Source organism: Equus asinus, chromosome 12 (genome assembly GCF_041296235.1).
Source record: "Equus asinus isolate D_3611 breed Donkey chromosome 12, EquAss-T2T_v2, whole genome shotgun sequence".
NCBI classification, from domain to species: Eukaryota; Metazoa; Chordata; class Mammalia; order Perissodactyla; family Equidae; genus Equus; species Equus asinus.
In genome coordinates this window covers 7,194,456-7,216,224 of record NC_091801.1, presented here as the reverse complement: position 1 = coordinate 7,216,224, position 21,769 = coordinate 7,194,456, and the positions used below count along the sequence as shown (strand labels likewise).

The 21,769-nt window shown below is 40.2% G+C and overlaps 1 protein-coding gene across 2 annotated transcripts in view; it reads left to right on the top strand.

Moving 5' to 3' along the window:
- ZBTB10 (zinc finger and BTB domain containing 10) overlaps positions 1-21,769 on the top strand; it is a 35,856-nt gene that overhangs the window by 10,142 nt on the left and 3,945 nt on the right. The window contains exons 2-5 of one of the 2 annotated variants that reach the window (XM_014851015.3): positions 837-1,725; positions 16,233-16,331; positions 21,013-21,189; positions 21,383-21,555. In XM_014851015.3, coding sequence (XP_014706501.3) covers positions 837-1,725; positions 16,233-16,331; positions 21,013-21,189; positions 21,383-21,555 — 1,338 coding nt within the window. The remainder of the gene's footprint in view (positions 1-836; positions 1,726-16,232; positions 16,332-21,012; positions 21,190-21,382; positions 21,556-21,769) is intronic. The other variant, XM_044780318.2, reaches the window with a different exon arrangement.

The following is a 21,769-nucleotide window of genomic DNA, read 5'->3' as shown; positions in this document are numbered from 1 at the left end:
TCACTGTCGGAGCACACAACCTTTATTGTTTTATAGGAAATTGCCCTAACTTTAGTGATGCTAAACAGAACTGTAAGGAATACTTATAAGATTGATAGGAGGGAAAATTATAAGCATTAAGAATTTTGAGTTCAGGAATTTTGCCTTACCGTTAGTATTTATGACCCTAAAGAGAGAAGGCATTTTGAAAGTTGATTGGGAAATTATATAACTGGATATTCTTGTAGTTGAAGCACATTTTCCTGTTAGGGTCTTAACTTTATCTCTAGTTAGACTTAATTAACTTCATTGACCTAAACTTTTTGATTCAGTGTTTGCCAAGACTAAAATTTGCCTTTTTAATGGGGTTAAATGGGATGAGATGCCTGGCATATTGTAACTTGAATATTTTAAGTTCAGTCATAAAGACTGCTGCTTTCCTATCAGCTAAAGAGATGAGGCAGACTAATTTGATTCCTCTAAATGGAAGTTTCCTTTATGTAAGAAGATGCCCATTTTATTTTAATTTTAAATAATTCTCAATCCATGTTCTTAGCTGGTATTTGAAAAGAATGACATGATACATGTTGTTCTTTAAAGGAAATCCTGCTGATCTCATTCAGATGTGTGTGATTTTTCTTATACTAGCACTGGCTTGCACCGAGCTATTCACTCCTTTCCTCTCAATATTTGGGATCGTGAACATTTCAGTCTCAAAATAGAGAATGATTACTAACAAGTTAGGATATTTGATTCATGCTTTTTAAGAAGTTATATTGATGATATTTGTTTTCCTTGGTTTGGGGGCTTTAAAAAGTAAGTAAAATTTAATGTTGGTGTTTTCCATCCACTTGCAGGAGTCAGAAATGCCGTCAGAGGAGGGGTACTGTGACTTTAATAGTAGGCCAAACGAGAACTCTTATTGCTATCAGCTTCTTCGACAACTGAATGAACAGAGAAAGAAAGGTATTCTTTGTGATGTCAGCATTGTGGTGAGCGGAAAAATCTTTAAAGCTCATAAGAACATCCTGGTTGCAGGCAGCCGTTACTTTAAGACTTTATATTGCTTTTCAAACAAAGAAAGCCCTAACCAAAACAATACTACCCATTTAGATATTGCTGCAGTTCAAGGTTTTTCAGTCATCTTGGACTTCTTGTATTCTGGTAACCTGGTGCTCACAAGCCAAAATGCCATTGAAGTGATGACAGTGGCCAGCTATCTTCAAATGAGTGAAGTTGTTCAAACTTGCCGAAATTTCATTAAAGATGCCTTAAACATAAGCATTAAATCAGAAGCTCCAGAGTCTGTAGTCGTGGACTATAATAATAGAAAACCAGTTAATAGAGATGGTCTGCCTTCATCACGGGATCAAAAAATTGCCAGCTTTTGGGCAACACGGAATCTTACCAATTTGGCAAGTAATGTAAAAATTGAAAATGATGGTTGTAATGTCGATGAGGGCCAAATAGAAAGCTACCAAATGAATGACAGTAGTTGGGTCCAGGATGGTTCACCTGAATTGGCTGAAAATGAATCTCAAGGTCAGACAAAAGTTTTTATTTGGAATAATGTGGGATCCCAGGGAATTCAAGAGACTGGCAAAGCAAGGAGGAAAAACCAAACTACAAAGAGATTTATTTATAATATACCACCTAATAATGAAACGAATTTGGAAGATTGCTCAGTGCTGCCGCCACCTGTTGCCTATCCGGAAGAAGATTTGTCGTTCATCAAGGAGGAACCAGGTAAACATTGCGTATCTGAGGGTATCTCTTCACTTTTCATTCCGGGGCTAGTTGGATATAGTCTTGAAGTATAATTTTTAAGTATTTTTTTCATTATATAAGTAAGACTAAATTTGCATGCTATAATAGAGGGGGAAAAATCACTCAAACAAGCACATAATTTTGGTGTATCTTAGTTTTTTCTCTAGGCGTGTACATATATATATGTTTCTCAAAGGTTGTGTTAATAATCAGGCGTTTGCCCATATTGTTATATGACATGTGGACTCCATATATAGTTCTTTGACTTTTCCGATCTTTAGCCTTGGTGCCCACTTTTTTTGTACCCAGTGCTGGAAAAAGTGAAATCTTTAGTTGTCATACATAATCAATTTGTCATTTCAGAACCTTTTTGGTCCCTAGTTAACATTCTTTTTTTGTGTGATTAAATCCCATTTTATTTATTTGTTTTTACAAATGCTGCTTCTTAGTCATTTTATTTGCTTTTTATTATATATCCTTTGTGGTGAGGAAGATTGGCCCTGAGCTAACATCTATTCCCAGTCTTCCTCTTTTTGCTTGAGGAAGGTGATATCTGTGCCAGTCTGCCTCTATTTTATGTGGGATGCCGCCACAGTGTTGCTTAATGAGTGCTGCTAGGCCTACACCTGGGATCTGAACCTGTGAACCCCGGGCCGCGAAAGTGGAGCACATGAACTTAACCACTACGCCACTGGGCCAGCCCCCCTTAATTAACTTTCTTTACTCTCAATTTTTTTTGTAATTAAACATTTAAGTGTTTTGTTTAATTTTGCAAATGATAATAGGATTATTGTTGTTTGTTTAGAGCTACTTAGTGTTCTCTTCTCACCATAAATCTTACAGAAGCTGGAATATTTTAAGTTTGTCCTACTGTCACCTCATTTTCATTCTCATTTGCATTAGCTAAGGGAGACCTCTGAGGCCTTACTTTTCAATATATCCCCGAAGGAATGTATACAAGAATCTCAGCGTATCACATTTATAGTGTGGATTTTTAAAAAAGGGGGTAGGGAGCCATTGTTGAAGAGTGTGAGCAGAAAGATTTGAAACTTGTCTTTACCTTTAATTGCCTGTACCTAAGTTAATTTTATTTGAAGAAGCAGCCCAGTGGGTTTGAGGTTTTCCTATGCAGACCCCAGACATGTCCACCACTGTCATTCATGATTTAATGCTTGTTTTGCTTCAAAGCTCTGTAACTGTTCAGTGTCTGATTTACATGATGCTGATCATCTGGGGATGGAGGACTTTCTGTTAAAAAGAATCATTGTTTTTAGTTCCCAAAGAGCAGGATGCCCATAGTAATCCTGTGAAATGGTTTCTTTGGCTTTCTAGGTTTGAGTTTAGTTTCATTGGTTTCCTTTCATTTTATGTACGTTAAATCAGCATGCATGTATAATGAATAAATACTATTTGCTCATCTTTTCCCTCGTACTCATGAAGTCTTTAGCAATAAAACCTCAGAGGCAGTTTCTTTAAAGTATTAAGGGTAGACAGACTTTCTTACAGCACTGTATTTTGGTTTAATTTTTAATATAGAAGACCTTGAAGCAGTTCTCAAAAATTTGAGCTCCCTTGTCTTTCTGCTCCATAGGTTAATCATTTAATAGTATGATGGGAACCCTGTAGTGCTTTTTTTAAGTACATATACATACACACACACAATTTAAGGAATAAGCAGATTTTTTAGGTAGTAGTTGATTGGCAAAACTAATCAGAACTACCCCATTCTTAAAATTAATGCCACATATAATTGGAGCGATTCAAAGAAAAGAAAAGCACTAATATTGAACGACAGTTTGCACTTTCAAACGTAACAACGTTACCAGCGATTACCCTGGCAAGCACCCTCGCCGAGGTTCTCTCAGTGGACTACGTCTACCATAAATTAATTTGTTGGTAATCCAGTGTTTTCAGTTTATCTCTTACATCTAATAAAAGATAACCTTCTTCTGTCATTGGTATCCACTTTGGGTTCTGTGAACCTTGCGTAGATCACAAATTTGGTTGTATCAGTGATTGTGTCAGGAGTGCTACATTCCACCTCCTAAACTTTTTAGTGCTTCTAAATCCAACTTCATTCAGTGCAGAAAATGGATGTTGATAGTGCTCTTAGAAGAGGGTTATGGTTAGGAGATAAGAGGACATAGAGCCAGGGTTGGCAAATTTTTACTGTAAGGGGCCAAACAGTAAACATCTTTGGCTTTGCGGGTCGTAAGGTCGGTTACCTATCTGCCCTTGTAGCATGAAAGCAGTTGTAGGCAGTGTGTAAACTCATGGACATGACTGTGTCCAATACTTTACTGCTAACCCTTGGAGTAGAGCAGTGGGTCTCACGGCTGCTCGTGGGCATCACCTGGGAACTTGACAGACCATGAGGATTCGCTCTCTCCACTAGAGATTCCAGTTTAATTGGTGTGGGATGTGGCCTGGTTATTGGAAGTTTTTAAGCTCTACAGGTGACTATACTGTGAGTCAAGGTTGAGGTCCGCTAATGAAAGGAAAGAGGCCACACTGATCCAGGATTTGATGATGAGCTCTGCCGCTTACCCACTATGTGACCTTGATCAAATTAAGTTAAACCTGTTTCCTCACCTTTAAAATACGGTGCTTATTTTGCAGGATTATCATCTTAGTCTCCCATTAAAGTTGGGAGACTACTGAGGTTCTTTAAAGTCAGTTTTCCGGTGCAGTGTACTTCCTATCAAGTTCTGGGTAGATGGTTTCAGAACCTCAGCTTGACCTTTTGTTTAAATACTAGAAAGAATACTTTTTAAAGCAGCCTATCCAGTGTAGGATGACTATGAGTATTAGGAAGTTACTTTTATTTATATGTTTATTTTTTAAAGATTGGCCCTGAGCTAACATCTGTTGGCAGTCTTCCTCTTTTTTTTTTTTTTTTTCTCCCCCAAGCCCCACTGCATGGCTGTATATCCTAGTTAGTGGCAAGTCATTCTAGTTTTGCTATGTGGGACACCACTACAGCCTGGCTTGATGGGTGGCACTAGGTCCCTGCCCAGGATCCATACCAGTGAACTCTGGACGGCCGAGGCAGAGCGTACAAACCTAACCCCTTGGCCACCAGGCTGGCTCCAGGAAGTTCTTTTATATTGAGCCAAAATTCGCTTCTTTTCACCTTCTTAGTTCTGCATTTTGAGTAGTCGAGTATGAGCCTAACCTGTAATCTCTGTAGTCTACCTGGTAACTGCAGAATTAGACATGTGAAAACTTCCCTGGAAGTCCCCTTCTAGGTTCAGTGCTGTACTTGCCACCTTGTGAATTCCAGACCCTTTTACTGTCTTGCTTATAGTCTCCCATAGCTTGTTTCCCCCTGAGATTTTGGTGCACAGAATTGACTACAACTCTTCAGGCAAGCTCTGACCACTGTATAACAGTGGGTCTATGCTTACCAAGGTTAAGGCCTTTCTCAAGGTCATTCAGCTGTAAAAATAGAGGCAGGTTTCATGTTTAGGGCTGTCTCACATTAAAACCTTGCCATTAGTAAACTAGCAGACCTGGTCTTTTAAAAAATGAATCCCTTTTAAAACTTCAAACATTTTTATGAACCTCACATCATTGGTTATACTTTAATTTCCATTTATTGAGAAAATAGTGAAAAATTTCAGCAAAATAAATGCCTTTAAATGAATTTAAAGTTCTGTACCTAAACTTCTGGGAAATCGTAGTCAGTTATTCATTTGGTCCACAAGCAGTGCTTGGCCTAGTGTTTGGCTCTGTGGGTCCCTCGTAGGAGCTGTGACTTCCCCCAGATTCCTAAGCCCACAGTTTGTAAACCACAGCTCTAAACAGTGTTGTCTTCTTGCCACATAATGTTGAAGCTGGTGTTCAGATCCTTCTTAAAGACTTTAAGATAGTGAGCTAAGAAGGTATACCCATAAATATCAGGGACTTTATTCAGATGGCATTGTTTGTAATCTTAAAGACACCAGCATAGCTGTTTTTGACTCACTACTGGGTTCGCCTCAAATCATTTTTGATATGAGGATACTTGAAAGTAGAGCTCAGGAAAGGTTAGAAACTTCTATCCTTTTTACTGTTTTATTGGGTTTATGGGATAATTAACTGTCAGGAGAAACTAAATTCTGGGTAATAGGCAAAAAGGTGTCATTAAATCCAAATCCTTGTCTTGCTGATTCACAACCAGAAAACAAATTTCAGCCAAATAAAGTAGATAAAAGTCTAAGATTAGAAATGAAACTGTAGGCGTAAATGCCTGAATTGTTTTACAAAGTGTGTTCACATATGTTGTTGCTTTTAATCAGAACAAGTCAGATGTTAATCCCATTTTTGATCTTTTGATGCTCTGGACTCTTATGGAATATGGTTTGAGTCTTGATTTTTGTGTTATACCAGTAGCAATCCCTAGCAGTCTGTATCCGTTGTAAATAACTGCACTCCACATATGGACATACGTTGTATTTATGCATGCGTACACAGCTCATTTTGAACAAAGATTTTGAAATGGCTGACAAGAAACAAATCAGTAAAAATACAAATATAATTTAGCAATAAAGAAGGGTGCTAATATGGTTGCCCTAATTAAGCCTTTAATTGGCTCTAAGATACTAAGCAGCCTCTCAAAAGAAGGAATCATACCTGTTCTACAGGACGATAGACTTTTCTGGTACTGAATTTTTAAAGGAATTTATCCAGTGGGGTTTTATATAGTTGACACCGAGTAGTATAATAGACAATTTCCTCAAAAGCATTTTCTAGTAAATGCAGCAGTAGATTGTATCATTGATTTTTATCTTTAATAAAAGCTGATATAATTTTGTATAGATGATTGAAATTTTTCTTAATGCCTTACAAGTGTTCAGATGCAAGGTGGTTTTACTTGATCAAAGGATATAATTTAGAGTTCTTTTAAATAAAACTTCTTTCATCTATACTTCTGATGGGAAAACAGCTTTACAGCGTTTGTACATTTTTATTAATCCTTACAAGTAGCATTGAAATGAGGTTTAAGCTTTACATTTTCAATTTGTATAATTGCCATGTGGTTACAAAGCATGTAATTTGAGTATTTAAGAAAACAACTTTGAGAAAAGAATGCTCAAACTAAATATCTTTAAGCTGTCCTAATGAGTCATATATTTGAAGTAATGGATTATTACTTCTAATTGCAGTAAACTCTTTAATCAGATTTATCTAACTAGCTCTTCTGCCTTCTATGTTTTGGGTGATAATTGATATTTGGCATTACTTTCAGATGTTTTGGAATCTTGAAATGATTTTTTTTTTTTTTTAAGATTTTATTTTTCCTCTTCCTCCCCAAAGCCTCCCGGGACATAGTTGTGTGTTTTTATTTGTGGGTCCTTCTAGTTGTGGCATGTGGGACGCCACCTCTGCGTGGCCTGATGAGCAGTGCCATGTCCATGCCTGGATTCGAACCGGCGAAACCCCCGGCTGCCAAAGCAGAGTACGTGAACTTAACCACTCGGCCACAGGACCAGCCCCTTGAAGTGATTTCTAAACGATCAAATTTTTAAACCTATTAAACATTTTTACAATTTTGAAAATTGGCCAGATTGATCTGAGACTTCGTAATATTTTGACCATGCCATATAAATTTACTTATGAATGATTTATTAATTGATTGATTTTGGTGAGGAAGATTGCTGCTGAGCTAACATCTGTACCAATCTTTCTATATTTTGTACGTGAGATGCCACTACAGCATGGCTTGATGAGCAGTGCATAGGTCCATGCCCAGATCCCAACCTGCAACCCTGGGCTGCCAAAGTGCAGTACGCACACTTAACTGTTGTGCCACTTTGCAGCCCCTGAGCTATTTAAAATATGTTTAAAAACCACAAAACTTGAGCTGTGAACCAGTTCTGACAGTTAAGATACACTAGCCTTGAGTGTCATATGGGATAGACTAGCCTTGAGTGTATCCCATATGATGTCTCTAATAGGAAAGAAGGAAGGAAGGAAAATTTCAGTATTCAAGGAATATTCTGCAATATTGAAAGCTGTAAAAACTACCCAGAGCTTTAATCATTTTGGCAACAAACTTGATACCTAGTTGGCAACAAAACCAGCCATTTATATTTTTTACTTATTTCCTTATCTATGAATATCCATATGTTTTGTTTTAGAAATTCTGCTTTAGTTACAGGATGCCCTAGACCCCACTGGGGGTGTTGTAGTTATTACTTTTCTAAAATCTGAAGATGTTCGCACTGTACGTCTTGCCCCAAGCATTTCAGATAACAGATTTATGGACCTAGATTGATTTGCTTTCTCTTAGGGGATTCCAGTGTCTGTTCTACCTTTCAGGCATTCTTTTGGTTGTGTATCTTATGAAGGATGAACTGTAAGTGATAATGTCATTTTTCTTAGAAACTTACAATTGGGTACAAATGGTAGTTTGAAGACCTGATGCTCATTTGAAAAAATAAATGTCCACCAGCAGTTAATAGGCTGTAGGATATACTAATACTTAAGACTCTTCGATATTTACTCTTAAAAGGATGATAGTAGGCAACTACCGTCGTGCATTGCTTAATGACGGGGAGCCATTCTGAGCAGTGTGTCATTAGACGATTTAGTCTTCGAACATGGTACAGTACACCTACACAAACCGAGATGGTGTAACCTACTACCCACCTGGGCTGTATGGTACTCCTCTTATGGGACTGCTGTCATATGCGCATCTGTTATTGACCAAAATGTCGTGATGTAGCACATGACTGTGTGTAGTGGTAGGAATATTCTGCCTTCTTTTTTTCCCCCTCTCCTGTACTTTTTTCTCTGCCTAGTGCTCCTTTCCTTCCCTGTCTGCCATGTTTGACCCAAGAGATGGCTAGACTGATGATTACAGAAAGGTTAGGAACCCCATGGAACTAGGATCTCTGTGGCCAGACTAAAGCTGGTGCTGAAGGAACCTTGTATGGACCCGTTAGAAAAGCATTTTGTGACTTCTGCCTGCTGAGGGGCTTAAGTTGCCTAACTCCTATTAGGTGTCAATCTCTGAGAGTTTTTATAAAACTGAATTTTTGATTTCTGAGGTAGCCTCAATATTCTGGGGTGACCAGATAAGACTTAAATTTTCATTCAAAGCTTGACTCTCCAGAAAATATGTTATAACCAAATATTACTTTTTTGGGACTCAAATAGCTTTTGACATCGTAATATAAGGGGAGATTTGGTTATAAAATTTGTATTTAAGTCCCCAAGAAACTAAGCAACATACCAGAAGATGTTGATGTCAAGACAAAGGAAGTCCCTTACCTGGAACTTGTTCACGGGAGGACGGGACGGCTGTGGGGCAGAAGCAGAGCCAGTGCGCCAAGATGAGTCTGAGTAGGGAGTAGGGCACAGGTGCGCTGGGAGGTTCCTGACATTGAAAGAGTGGGAGAAAACGCCCCAGAGAAGGCAGTGAGGGCTGCATCTCCTATCGTGCAGCGGTTGGCCTGGAGAGGGGCGTTCTCTGACTACAGGGTGGCAAGGAATTGGAATAAGTGGTAAAAGAATAGAAAGGGGAGAGTAGGGGGCGCTGAGCTTGGCTCAGGAGGTTAGGGCCAGATTGTGATTCTCTTTGTTTGACGTGGTCATAAATTGTGAATTTTATTTTACAGACTCTGAGGCAATGAGAGGTTTTTAGCTACAGATTCGATTTGTTTGTGTTTGCCTTTAACACACAAACATTTGGAGGGTGTTGTTTGTGGATTGGAGTGTGGAGTGACCTGGGGAGACCCGTCGTGGCCTGGGAATGGCAGAAACAGCACCCTTGTTTGAATAGTGCAAAGAGGAAGCAGCGGAGCCTGGTCTAAGAGAGTGCAGTCGCTTGGGTCAACGCGTTTGGGGGTGAAGGGAAACTGCTGTTTGCTGAGTCTCTAGGCTGCTACAGGAACTGTTAGGGTGCTTTATATAGTACATTTGCAAGTGAATTTACTCTGCACTGAAAGGGACAAAAAACCCCATAAAATGAATGAAGAGAAAAAACCTGTACCTGTTTATGAAAAAACCAAAAGACCCTAGTTCTGAAACCGTCTTCAGAGAAGAGAAACTTGATGCTGATGTGTATTTATATGAAAGCAGAAGTTCATAGATCTTAATGAGTCTCTGAAGAGTTTTTGTACAATGGCATTTTAGTTATTTCTCAAACCTTGATTTGTGGTGTCCTCTTGTATTTCATTCTTTTCAAGAATATTTGTGTTTTAAGAAAATCTGGGTTCGTCTGTACCTCCCTCATGTTTGGAATTTTGAGAACCAAAGCACGTGGTCAGGGAGCCCTTCTTCCCAGCACGGCTGTGTGTGGCACTGTCAGGCGGCTGCTGTGCTGCTCACTCGCCGCGTGCTGGGAAGGCGTGCTGGCCCGCTGTGGGCCAGGAACCTAGAACCACGGGCACCAAGACTAACCTCCCCGATCCACGCCTTGTGTTTTATTGCACTTTATAATTTACTCAGGATTTTCCTTTTCTAATGTCACTATTAATGGCAACTTTGTGAAGCAGGCAAATATTGCAACTCTTTTTGTTGTTGTTGTTGCTGGTTTTTTTTTTTTTTTTGAGGAAGATTACCCCTGAGCTAACATCTGCTACCAATCCTCCTCTGTATGCTGAGGACGCCTGGCCCCGAGCTAACATCCATGTCCATCTTCCTCTCCTCTATATGTGGGATGCCTACCACAGCATGGCCCAACAAGTGGTGCCATGTCCGCACCCGAGATCTGAACCGGCGAACTCTGGGCCACCGAAGCAGAGTGTGCACACTTAAACACTGTGCCACTGGGCCAGCCCCATGCTACTCTTTTCTATGTGAAGAAAATAAAGTTATGATTGCTATTAAATTTTGAGGGTGGCGGCCGGCCCCATGGCTGAGTGGTTAAGTTCACATGCTCCGCTGCGGCGGCCCTGGGTTTCGTCGGTTTGGATCCTGGGCGCGGACATGGCACCGCTCATCAGGCCATGCTGAGGCAGCATCCCACATGCCACAACTAGAAGGACCCGCAACTAAAATATACAGCTATGTACCAGGGGGCTTTGGAGAGAAAAAGGAAAAATAAAATCTTTAAATTTTGAGGGTGGGACTGAGATATTTACCATTCTTTTTAGTCTCATTCTCTTTCCATTGCTTATTGATCAATTTTTTTTTTTAAGATTTTATTTTTCCTTTTTCTCCCAAAGCCCCCCTGTACATAGTTGTGCAGTTTTAGCTGTGGGTCCTTCTAGTTGTGGCATGTGAGACGCCGCCTCAACATGGCCTGGTGAGCGGTGCCATGTCCGCGCCCAGGATCCAAACTGGCAAAATCCTGGGCCGCTGAAGCGGAGCATGTGGGCTTAACCACTTCGGCCATGGGGCCGGCCCTTGATCAGATTTTTTTAAACCCATGTGTCAGATAGCATTTTTTAAAATGTATGGTTAATCAGAATTATTAAAAAATGAACTCTGAAGAGGAGGGTGCTTTAAAGATAGACAAATGTATGGCTTGTAAAGAGCAATGATAACTAATACCTGGCACAATTAACATTTTGGAGATGGTTTTCTTCAATCAAGAGAAGGTTGATAAGGTGAATGTTGGTTTCACACACAGTGTGGATAAGGTTTGGTTTTGTTTATTTAGAGCAAAAGTACATCAGGTGTCACTAGGAAAGTTAGCTTCAGATGCGTGCACTTTGCTCCTGTGCTGTCTTGTTCCGGGATTGCAGCTGTGCGTTTGTTTCGATTGCCTGCTGTGCCAGGCCTGTAGCTTTGTGCTCATAGTACGTTAGCAGGAGGCAGTGTAATACGGTGGATAAATAGTGCAGGCTCTGCCGCTAGCTCACCAGAGTCCCCTCATAAAGTCCAGGATAAGAGTTACCCTGCTATTATTACGTAAATATATAGTGAATTTTAAATGAGATAGCGTGTACAAAAGGACTGATTTCTCCATGCATAAAATCTGGTTTTTGTTAGTGTTCTTTTGGGGAGAGGTCTGCTGTTACCTGTTCACTGGAGAAAGACCTTTGTAAAAATAAGAGAAATTGTATGTGGCTGATCACTTGAATAGTATTACATATACCTGCTACCAGTCAGGAAGATAGCTGCTATCTTGTGAAAGTAATGTTTTAAAAGCGCTTTAAAAGGATCTTTGGGGCCGGCCTGGTGGGGCAGCGGTCAAGTTCGCACGTTCGGCTTCGGCAGCCTGGGGTTCGCAGATTCAGATCCCATGTGGGACCTCTGCACCGCTTGTCAAGCCATGCTGTGGCAGATGTCCCACATATAAAGTGGAGGAAGATGGGCACAGATGTTAGCTCAGGGCCAGTCTTCCTCAGCAAAAAGAGGAGGATTGGCAGCAGAAGTTAGTTCAGGGCTAATCTTCCTCCAAAAAAAAAAAAAAAATCTTTGTTTCTTTGCAGAGAGATCTTACCCCCCTTTGCTTAGTTTAAATGAAGTGAAAAGTTTCCCTAGGAAGGTCATGAGTGTCCCAAAAAGCAAGCACATTAGAGTTTACTTTTTAATCCTGCAGTTTTAGAGAAAAAGATGATGCCCGAGAGTTCATTCCCAGCTCAAGTGAAAGGTTGGTTGCCTGGCTCTCCCCACTCACATCAGCATAAGTGATGAAAAATGAGTTGCTGGCGGTTTGGCTGGTTTCAGATAAGGTGCAGCAGTGATAGAATGCGTTGATTCCCGAGTTAGCGTGCTGTTTATGGAGGCTGTTGTCAGCCTGGAAGTCCTGGCCTCTTTTGAGATTTCGTTTTTGGTGTCAAGGACCAAGTAGTTGGTTCCCTTCAGAGGAGCTCTCCTCGCTGTCGTATGGGTCTGGCGTTGGCTCTGAGAGGAAATGTTGTTCAAAGGACCGGTGCACTTGCCACCTGTTAGGCTTTTAGGCTCAGATGCTCTGTGCTTAGTGTCCATGTAGGATTCAAGATCACAGGTGAGTTGTGATACTTTAGAGGGAAGGTAGGAGACAGGAAATGCCTGCTTTAAGAACTAGCTGAGGAAAGCATTCAGCAAGTCACTATAGAATGCCACCTAAATAGAAACATCCTGTATTTACAAACTTTCTTGGCAGAATTTTAAGAAGTGCCCTCTGAACGGACTGTACACTTTAGAGTAATGACTTTTTAAAAAAGATATTGGGGGGCTGGCCCCGTGGCTGAGTGGTTAAGTTCGCGCGCTCTGCTGCAGGCGGCCCAGTGTTTTGTTGGTTCGAATCCTGGGCGCGGACGTGGCACTGCTCATCAAACCACGCTGAGGCAGCGTCCCACATGCCACAACTAGAAGGACCCACAACGAAGAATGTACAACTATGTACCGGGGGAGGCTTTGGGGAGAAAAAGGAAAAAATAAAATCTTTAAAAAAAAAAAAAAAATTGGGAAACCTAGTAAAATTTTTGGATAATGATTTTAATTTTATTTTTTGATTATTGGAATACATATAACTTTTCATAGGAAAACAAAGCCACTAAATTTCAGTTCATAGATATGTTTTAGTGTTACTGTATACCAGAAAATTGAGAAATTCTTCTTCCAATACAATTCAAACTAAACTAGTAGTACAGGGTTGCAAAGGGCGGAATATTCAAGCCAGCATTTAACAGCATTTGTCGAAAAGCCTTTTATTTGCTATGCGTTGTGATAAATACTGGGAAAATAAAAGCTAAACAGTCTCCCTGCTCTCAAGGAACAGGGGAGGAGTGCACCTCTGTTTACTGTTCCTGCTTTCCATGCTGCTTCATTCTCCAGACTTCACCCAGTGCCTCTAGGTGCTAACCTCACATTCTGCTGTTCTACTTTATGGAGAAAATAACAGCCCGCAGACTGTAATGTCCTTAAGTGCCTGTCTTCACACTTCTCTCTGTATATACTGATTGTCTTTGCTGTCCCTCTGAGGTACCCAAACGGATGCTTCTGGATACCAGATTCCCTGGGAGTCTTACAAAATTGATAATTCCTTTTCTTTGCAGTATTTCTTTAATACCCTTGACTTCTCCTTTTCTTAGTGACTTCTTCCTTTCAGTATTTACATGTTTATGACTTTCACCTTAAAAAAAACCTTCTATTTCTCACTCTTCCCTTTTACAGCCAAATTTCTCAAAAGGTCGGTATTGTATCTGATAATTCATCATCTTCCATTCACAACATAAGCCACTCTTACTCTTTCTACTTGCCCCACTGATCCACCAGTGTTGCTGTCACTAAGATCACCAGTGACCACTACGTGTTCAATAGTTACTGAATGAAATAAGAGTAACACACATTTCAGTCCTCATCTTGAATTTCTGGCAGCAATTGTCACAATGGACTACTTCTCAAAATACTCTTTTCCTTAAGTCTTTTTATATCTTTTTCTAGCTTGTTAAATGCTAAGATTCCTCTGTATATTTCTCGTAGTCTTCTCCTCATGGTCTCGTTTGTTCACTCCCATGGCTTTATTTACCATGTATTTTCTGACAACTCAAACATTTTTATCACCACCCCAAGCACCAGATCTATAGCCTTTGGTACTGAATTTCTCCACTTGGAAGCTTAAATGAAAAAAATAATTAAAATTTCGAGTGTTTGCTGTGTACCAGGCAAAGAGCTAATAAGCACTTTTGGTTTATTATCTCATTTGATCCTTAAACTTCAACTTAAGGATCCAGTGATGCTGCTGGTCTAGGACCATGCTTTGAGAACCTCTGCTTTAGAGAGGCACACTGACCTGCTTCACAGCTGTCACACAGCAGGGTCCTGGACAGTGTCTAGAACTGAACCTTTAACACCATCCCCACCGCACACACATCCTGCCCCTTTATTAGTTATGTCAGACTCAATATGCTCATAAACTAAACTTCCTAAACTCCTCTTTCCCCAAAACTAGTCCTCCAGGTTCCCTAGCTGCCATTCGTACAGGTTAGAAGCTTCCCTCATTGCCCTCAAACCCCACCCTCTTCGTACGCAGTCTGTCACCAGGCTCTGTCCGTACTTCTCCCACGAATCTTCTCAAGTTCACCCATTTCTCCACTCGCCACTGCCGTCACCTGAGTCAAGGCCACCATCTGCTCTCCCCTCAGTTGGCGAAGCAGCTTCCTAAGCGGTCTCCCTAGGTCTCCGCTTGCCCCCTTTAATTCAATTACACAGCACAAAGAAAGTTTTTAAAAGCAGATGAGGTCAAGTCCCTGTTAAAGTCCTTTTGCTGCTTTTAGAATAAAGCCAAAATCCTTACCTTGGCCTACAGGCCTCCATGTGACCTGAGGATCGTTTGGTGCTATCTGCCTCTCAGTCGTTATGCGATTGTGTAATCCTACTGGCCTCTTAGTGTGAGTACCAGATCTGTCCAGTGATCTTGAGTTTTATAACTCGACACGAGAATCCTGGCTGGCTGGGATTCCATTTATGACTATAACACAATTTATTTGCCCCACCATAAATTTTTTAAAATAAGTATCTGCTTATAAAGAGGAGTGGTTTTGTTTTTGTTTTTACCTGCAATATTAGCAAACCAGAGCAGTACAGGGTGATGATACCAAAGATGAGTCTTGAATGGGAGGCAGAGGAGACATTGTCCATAAAAAGTGGCATTTTCAAAATGTCTTCAGGGACTTAATTCATTTGAGAGAGTAGGTAGATCATACCAGAGGGTTGATGCTAGATTCATAAGCAGGAACCTGATGTTAGGACCTTGTATTCCAAACTAAGGTGTTTGAAGGCTGTCCGGAAAGCTGTGGTGAACCATTGAAGATTTTAAGTAAAGGAGCAACTGAAAATTTATGTTTTAGGAAGATCTCTCTGGCAGTGTTGTGGGAAGTGAATAGAAGTGCTAGGCACTGTATTTGGGAGGCAAAGAAACCGAGAAAGTGAGTGATTCATGGAACTAATCCAGGAGAAGAGTGACAATTGCCTGAAGTAAGGCAGTGGTGGAGAAATGGAAGGGCTGGAACACATTCAAAGGGAATTAACAGATTAGAACCAAAGGTGTTGTCTGGTTACTGTGCCTTCTTCTTTCACGCTGCCTCTCTGCATCTTTTCTGTATTGCAAGATTAACTCAGGGATTTACCTCTTCTCTGAACAGTCTTCCTTTACTATTCGGACTTTAATTGGTCTTTTCCACATCTGAGCCAATGCAGAAACAATAATGTTTTATACATCTAGTACTTAGTACTAGCAGTAGCAGCTGTCTTTTGGGTGCCAGACACCATAGTTGTAACACTTGGCTTGCATTACCTAATTTTCTATATCAAATCTCTGGTAGAGGTGGATCCAACTGAGGAAACTGAGGCACATGCTCGCATAAGCAGTAACAGATGGAGCTGGGGCACCCTGGTTCCTCCCTGCTACACTGTACTTACACTGAGTGTACACATGTTCTTTTGGTTGCAAACCATGTTGTGTGCTTCTGTGCCTTGTAGCATTAAATACATAGTAGAGCCTCAGTACTGGCAGATAGCCTATCTGCGTGGTCTGCATAAGAAACAATTCCGAGAAGGGAGTGGTGTTTGGGTGATGGCTGTGCTGTGGTTGTAAATAGCAGATTATTCTGTATCTCTTTCAGATCTGGATGGTGCTCTGCTCTCAGGGCCAGAATGTGATAGGAATGTGAATGCAAACTTACTGGCTGAAGCCAGCTCCGGGCAAGATGGAAGTGATGCTGGTAGGTACAGTAAGATTTTCGTGAGTACATTTGAGAGGATTTAAACATTGGGAAATATTTGTGTATGGGTTTATTAAGGACCTCCTGCAGTTTCTTTCCCTTGAAGAAGAGTATTGTGTGTGTGAATACTTTCCATCTGTGGCAGGCAGATTATGTTCAGGATAGACTTGGGAAGCCTGGTAAATACAGACAGATAGGTAGGGGGCCTGCCCCATGGCCAAGTTGTTAAGTTCGCACGCTCCGCTTCAGTGGCCCTGGGTTTGCTGGTGTGGATCCTGGGCATGGACCTACACACCGCTCATCACACCATGCTGTGGCAGCATCCCACATAGAAGAAGTAGAATGACTTACAACTAGGATAGACAACTATTTAGTGGGGCTTTGGGGAATTAAAAAAAAAGGAGAGAGAGAGGAAGATTGGCAACAGATATTAGCTCGAGGCCAATCTTCCTCACCCACAAAAAGCATACTTTAATAAAAAATGGACAGATGTTTCTTGTTTGTTTGGGGAGTCATTTGTTTACAACTATTGAAACTCTTAAATATCAAGTAATTAAGCTACTAGAGCTTGTGGCTTCCTGCTAGTATATAGATGGAATGAGAATGGTAGTTATGAGAATGGTTGGCTAATGTATTTGAATTAGTGATGATGTAAAATAATAGTGTGGTTGTTGGTGGCTATGTAAAAGGTTAATTCCAAATAGTAATATTTATATCAACTGTACTTTGAAGTGTCCAGCACAGGAAGACAGAGTCCATGAATATTCTAAAGAATAACATGAGTATGTTATGAATGAATTAGAAAGGAGAAAGCTCTCTTCACAGAAGAATGCCAAGCTAATCAATATAAAATGATAGAATTGGAAAAATACCTATTTTGCAGCCCCCAGAGGAAATAGTTCAAGATCTTCAGTGAATGTTAAGCCACTGTTGATGAGCTTATCCCACGATAATTGGATGAAAGATTATTGTAATAGTATATTCACATGGTCTCAGTGTCATTCCACAGGTTACTCCCAATTACAAAGGGGAAGGAGTAGCTTTACAATAAAGAGATCTGATGAACATTACCATAACCAAGTGAATAACCTTAGTTCTAGTTGTAAAAGAAACTGAAATGTGGTGCACTCGCTGGCACACATCAGCTATGTAGTAGTTCAGCCAAAATGTTCACCCACATCTAATCATAACGGGGAAATAATGAGGCAAATCCACACAAATCCAGCTAGTCCGGATTCTAAAATCTTAATGCCATGAAAGGCAAGCACAGGAACCACTAGATGCAAGGAGACCAACTAAGTGCATCCTGTCAATCTTGATTACATCACGAGTCCAAATAATGACTAAGGGGGCCTGTGGGGAACAGTTGGAAATTTTCATATGCAGTATGGATTAAGTGATAGTTGAGCAATTTTAAATTTCTTTGTTATGTGTGTACATAGAGAGAAAGCACTTGTGGTAGTACTGATGTTTGTTGAAGATACGTGAAGGGATATGGATGTTCACTGAACTTACGTAGCTTTGAAATCCCTTTAAAAATTCATGGGGAGGGGCACAACTCGGGCTACTCTTTACAGGAAGCTATCAGGCTTCTGAATATAGTACGCACTGACCAAAATTAGGCCATAATTCTGAAGGGACTATTTTAAGGTGATTTCTCCTAACTGTTGAAAGGAATTTACGAAAAAAAAATTTTGAAATTAATAGTTTCCAGATCAGATTGGTTGATTTTTTTGCTTAAGGAAGACTGGCCCTGAGCTGACGCCTGTGCCAGTCTTACTCTATTTTGTATGTGGGTCGCCACCACAGCATGGCCACCAACAAGCGGTGTAGGTCCAAGCCCAGGAACTGAACCTGGGCCATTGAAGCAAAGCCTGCCGAACTTAACCACTAGGCCACAGGGCTGGCCCCCAGATCAGTTGAATTTTGAAGATTTTTTGCTTGTACAGAAAATCACTAATAGTGCAAGAATTTTTTTTATCACACTTGCTTTCTTGGTTTAGAAATCTGGTTCAGAATGGGGTTTGTTGGGCTGTGTGAATTCATCATTTTAAATTTTGTGTACATAAACACTTTCAGCGGAGAAAGGTCCATATAATTCATCCCATTCTCAAAAAAGTAAACCCTTGAGTTAGAGTCGCCCTCTTTAGGGAACATTTTGACCCATTAGTATTTTTGCAACTGAGATCAGCCCTTGTCTTAGGATTGTAACTTCAAAAACATTGCTTTCTTCGTAGCTTGCCATCGTGGAATACCCAGGAGGGTATTATTGAACAATAAGCACGATTTTGAAGTAGACCTTTAGTGATCTTAATGCTTCTTCGGTGTATTGAATTACAAAGGCAATACCTTTGTTCAAGTTGCTCTTAGACTTTCTACGAGTAATCTCTGCTGGTTATAAGAACGTGGAGAGATGAAGGAAGTTGGGATGAGGCTTTTGTAACTTGAATTATCATTCGTATCCCAGATAATGGTGTTTCTTGCTTGTTAATATGGATGCTTTTTATTATATCTTTGCTATAGGTTATCTAGAGAAACATGGAATTTTAAGCATTAAAAATCTTTAATTCTGAATCTCAGATTATCAATTCATACGTTGTTTTAGGGCTATTCTATCTCTTTATTGTTATATGTGGTGAATAATATTTAGTTGAGGATGTAAGTATATCTAACATGATTTCTAAGTTAGTTTTCCAGGTATTTTGAGTAAGTCAAAAATATGTACGTTAGCATTTGCTGGACACGTTTATTCAACAGTAATTGAAGGGTGTGTGTTTTGAACATTAGAAGTACTGAGGTGAATAAGATAGGCACAGACAGTGCTTGCTCTCAGAGCTTACTTTGTTGGACACTGATTTGGGCAAGAACTGAGAGTCATAAAGCTCAAACTTATTTGGAAATGTGAAACTGAAAATTGATAGATTCACCTTCGTGAGCTACCACCCCCATCTCAATCTCCATCCCACACTCATGAACATGGTGCCTCACTTTAGGATTCTGAGAACTGCCCCCAAACGGTAATGTGTTATAGTTAAATTATACAATTATAGATTCAGAGGATTTTCCTAACATTAAAAAAGCAGGTATTAAAAAAGCGGGTGAAAGTGTTCCAAATATAAAACAATTTGCATCAGTAGTAATGAAGTGCAATTTTTAGACATTGTGGAGACCTTTTTGCATTGTTGGGTATTGATATTTTCACCAAAGAAGAAATTTTAAGTCCTTTTAATTTTTAAGAGAGGCAATGTATCTAGCAAATAGACATAGGAAAATGAAGTCTTAGCCCATTTGGGCAGACATTCTTTTTTAACAGCCACGATGTCCATGCAAGGAAAATTAATGAGTTGCTGCGTAAGTAAACTATGCACATATTCTGGAAAGGCATGTTCCAGGCAGCGGAAAGAGTAAGTGCAGAGGCCTCGAGGTGGGAGCCATCATACTGTGGAGGAACAACACAGAAGCCAGCGTGGTTGGGACAGAGTCACGAAGAGTGTGGTTGGAAGCAGGGGCTCCATCAGATAAGGCTTTGTGTAAGGTGTGGGAAGTCTGGCTTTTACTGAGTGAGATGGGTAGTCCTTGCAGGCTTTTGAGCAGAGTAGAGCCAGGCTCTGATTTAAAGTTTTAAAAGAATCTCTGATTGCTTTGTTGAGAACAGACTCTAGAAAGGCAACAGTGTGAGCTGGGAGACAAACTGATGGCTACTGAAAATAATCCAGATGCAAGAGTGTGGATGGTCAGTTGGATCAGGGTGGCAACAGCTATGGAGGATTCTGGATGTACTGACATTGCCAAAGGACTCCTAGATCCAAGGATTTACATACATATTCAAGACGAAATTAAATCCAGAGGAAGAGGGTTCCTATCCCAGCTAGTCTGAAGATCCTCGGGCACAGATGCCCTAGGGGACATGACTATTTTATTTTGTTTCTGCCCTCTGGATTTTCATTTATTTAAGGATGGAGTTAGAGAGGTTTTGATGAATCCCTAGGAGGACATTCAGTTACCTTGCCGCAGTGTGTCTGAAGCAACAAACAAGGGTCTAATAATGGAAGAATTTCGTTTCCCTGTATGTGTTCATATTCTTTAGCTTTAGTCTTAGTCCATTTTTCTATACTGATTGGTCTTAAAGCAAGATGGGGTGGTTGTTCAGGGGACAGTAAGGAGACTGTCCTGTCCACACCTGGGCTTCAGGGTGACAGTCTCAAGTGACGGAATAGTTAGGAATAGCAACTACTCAAGAGAGAGTTCTGTTTTAACTATGTTTGAAATACAGTATTTAAAAGGTCAGTTTCAGTGGCCAGCCCTGTGGCATAGTGGTTAAGTTCGGCACACTCCACTTTGGTGGCCCAGGTTCATGGGTTCAGATCCCAGGTGCGGACCTCCTCCACTTGTCAACCATGCTGTGGCAGCATCCCACATAGAAAGTGGAGGAAGATTGGCAAGAGATGTTAGCTCAGGGCTAATGCTTCCTCAGCAAAAAAGTAAAAGGGTGGTTTCATGTGGCCTCCATGAACCATTAAATAGAATTCAGATTTATTCCACTGAGTATGTAACTATTTTATATTAAGCTATTCTGTCATGATGCCCATAGGATATAAACAAATGTTTTCTGTCTTTTTATTCTAATGAGACAGATCCTTATTACCATCATTATATCAAAATCTCTTTTCCACTGTATTAGGTACTTCACATGATTTCAAGTATGGCCTGATGCCTGGCCCTTCAAGTGATTTCAAGTATGGATTGCTACCAGGTACTTCAAATGACTTCAAGTATGGATTGATACCCGGTGCTTCAAATGACTTCAAGTATGGATTATTGCCCGAATCTTGGCCAAAACAAGAAACTTGGGAAAATGGCAAGTATTAGTCAACTGAACATCCACAGAATTCATAAATAATTTTTAACAACTAAAAGCTTCATGTTCTGGGTTTAACAAAATCAGATAGTGGTAGCCGTATAACAACCCCTATTTTCAGAGACAGATAAGGCTTTGATAGCAAGTTTTCTGTTTAATGTATAATAAGTGTTTTTTTCCCCCCTCCTCAAAGGTGAATCATCTCTAATCATGAACAAGTTAAAATGTCCTCATTGTAGCTATGTAGCCAAATACAGACGAACACTAAAAAGGCATCTGCTCATTCATACGGGAGTCAGATCATTTAGCTGTGATATTTGTGGAAAACTGTTTACTCGCAGAGAACATGTAAAAAGACATTCCCTGGTAAGTAACTTTAAATGTAAGTGGGCCTATGAGATAAACTATGTCAGTGGAATGTAAGGTATTTTAACACTGTTACCTGCACATTTAAGGGACATTGATTATTAAATAAATTGCTTTGAACAAAGAATGTGATTTATGAACTGATACTGAGCTTCTTTATCCACTCGTTGTGAAATGGGTGGTTTAATTTAATTTGAGTGGTTCAAACGCATTG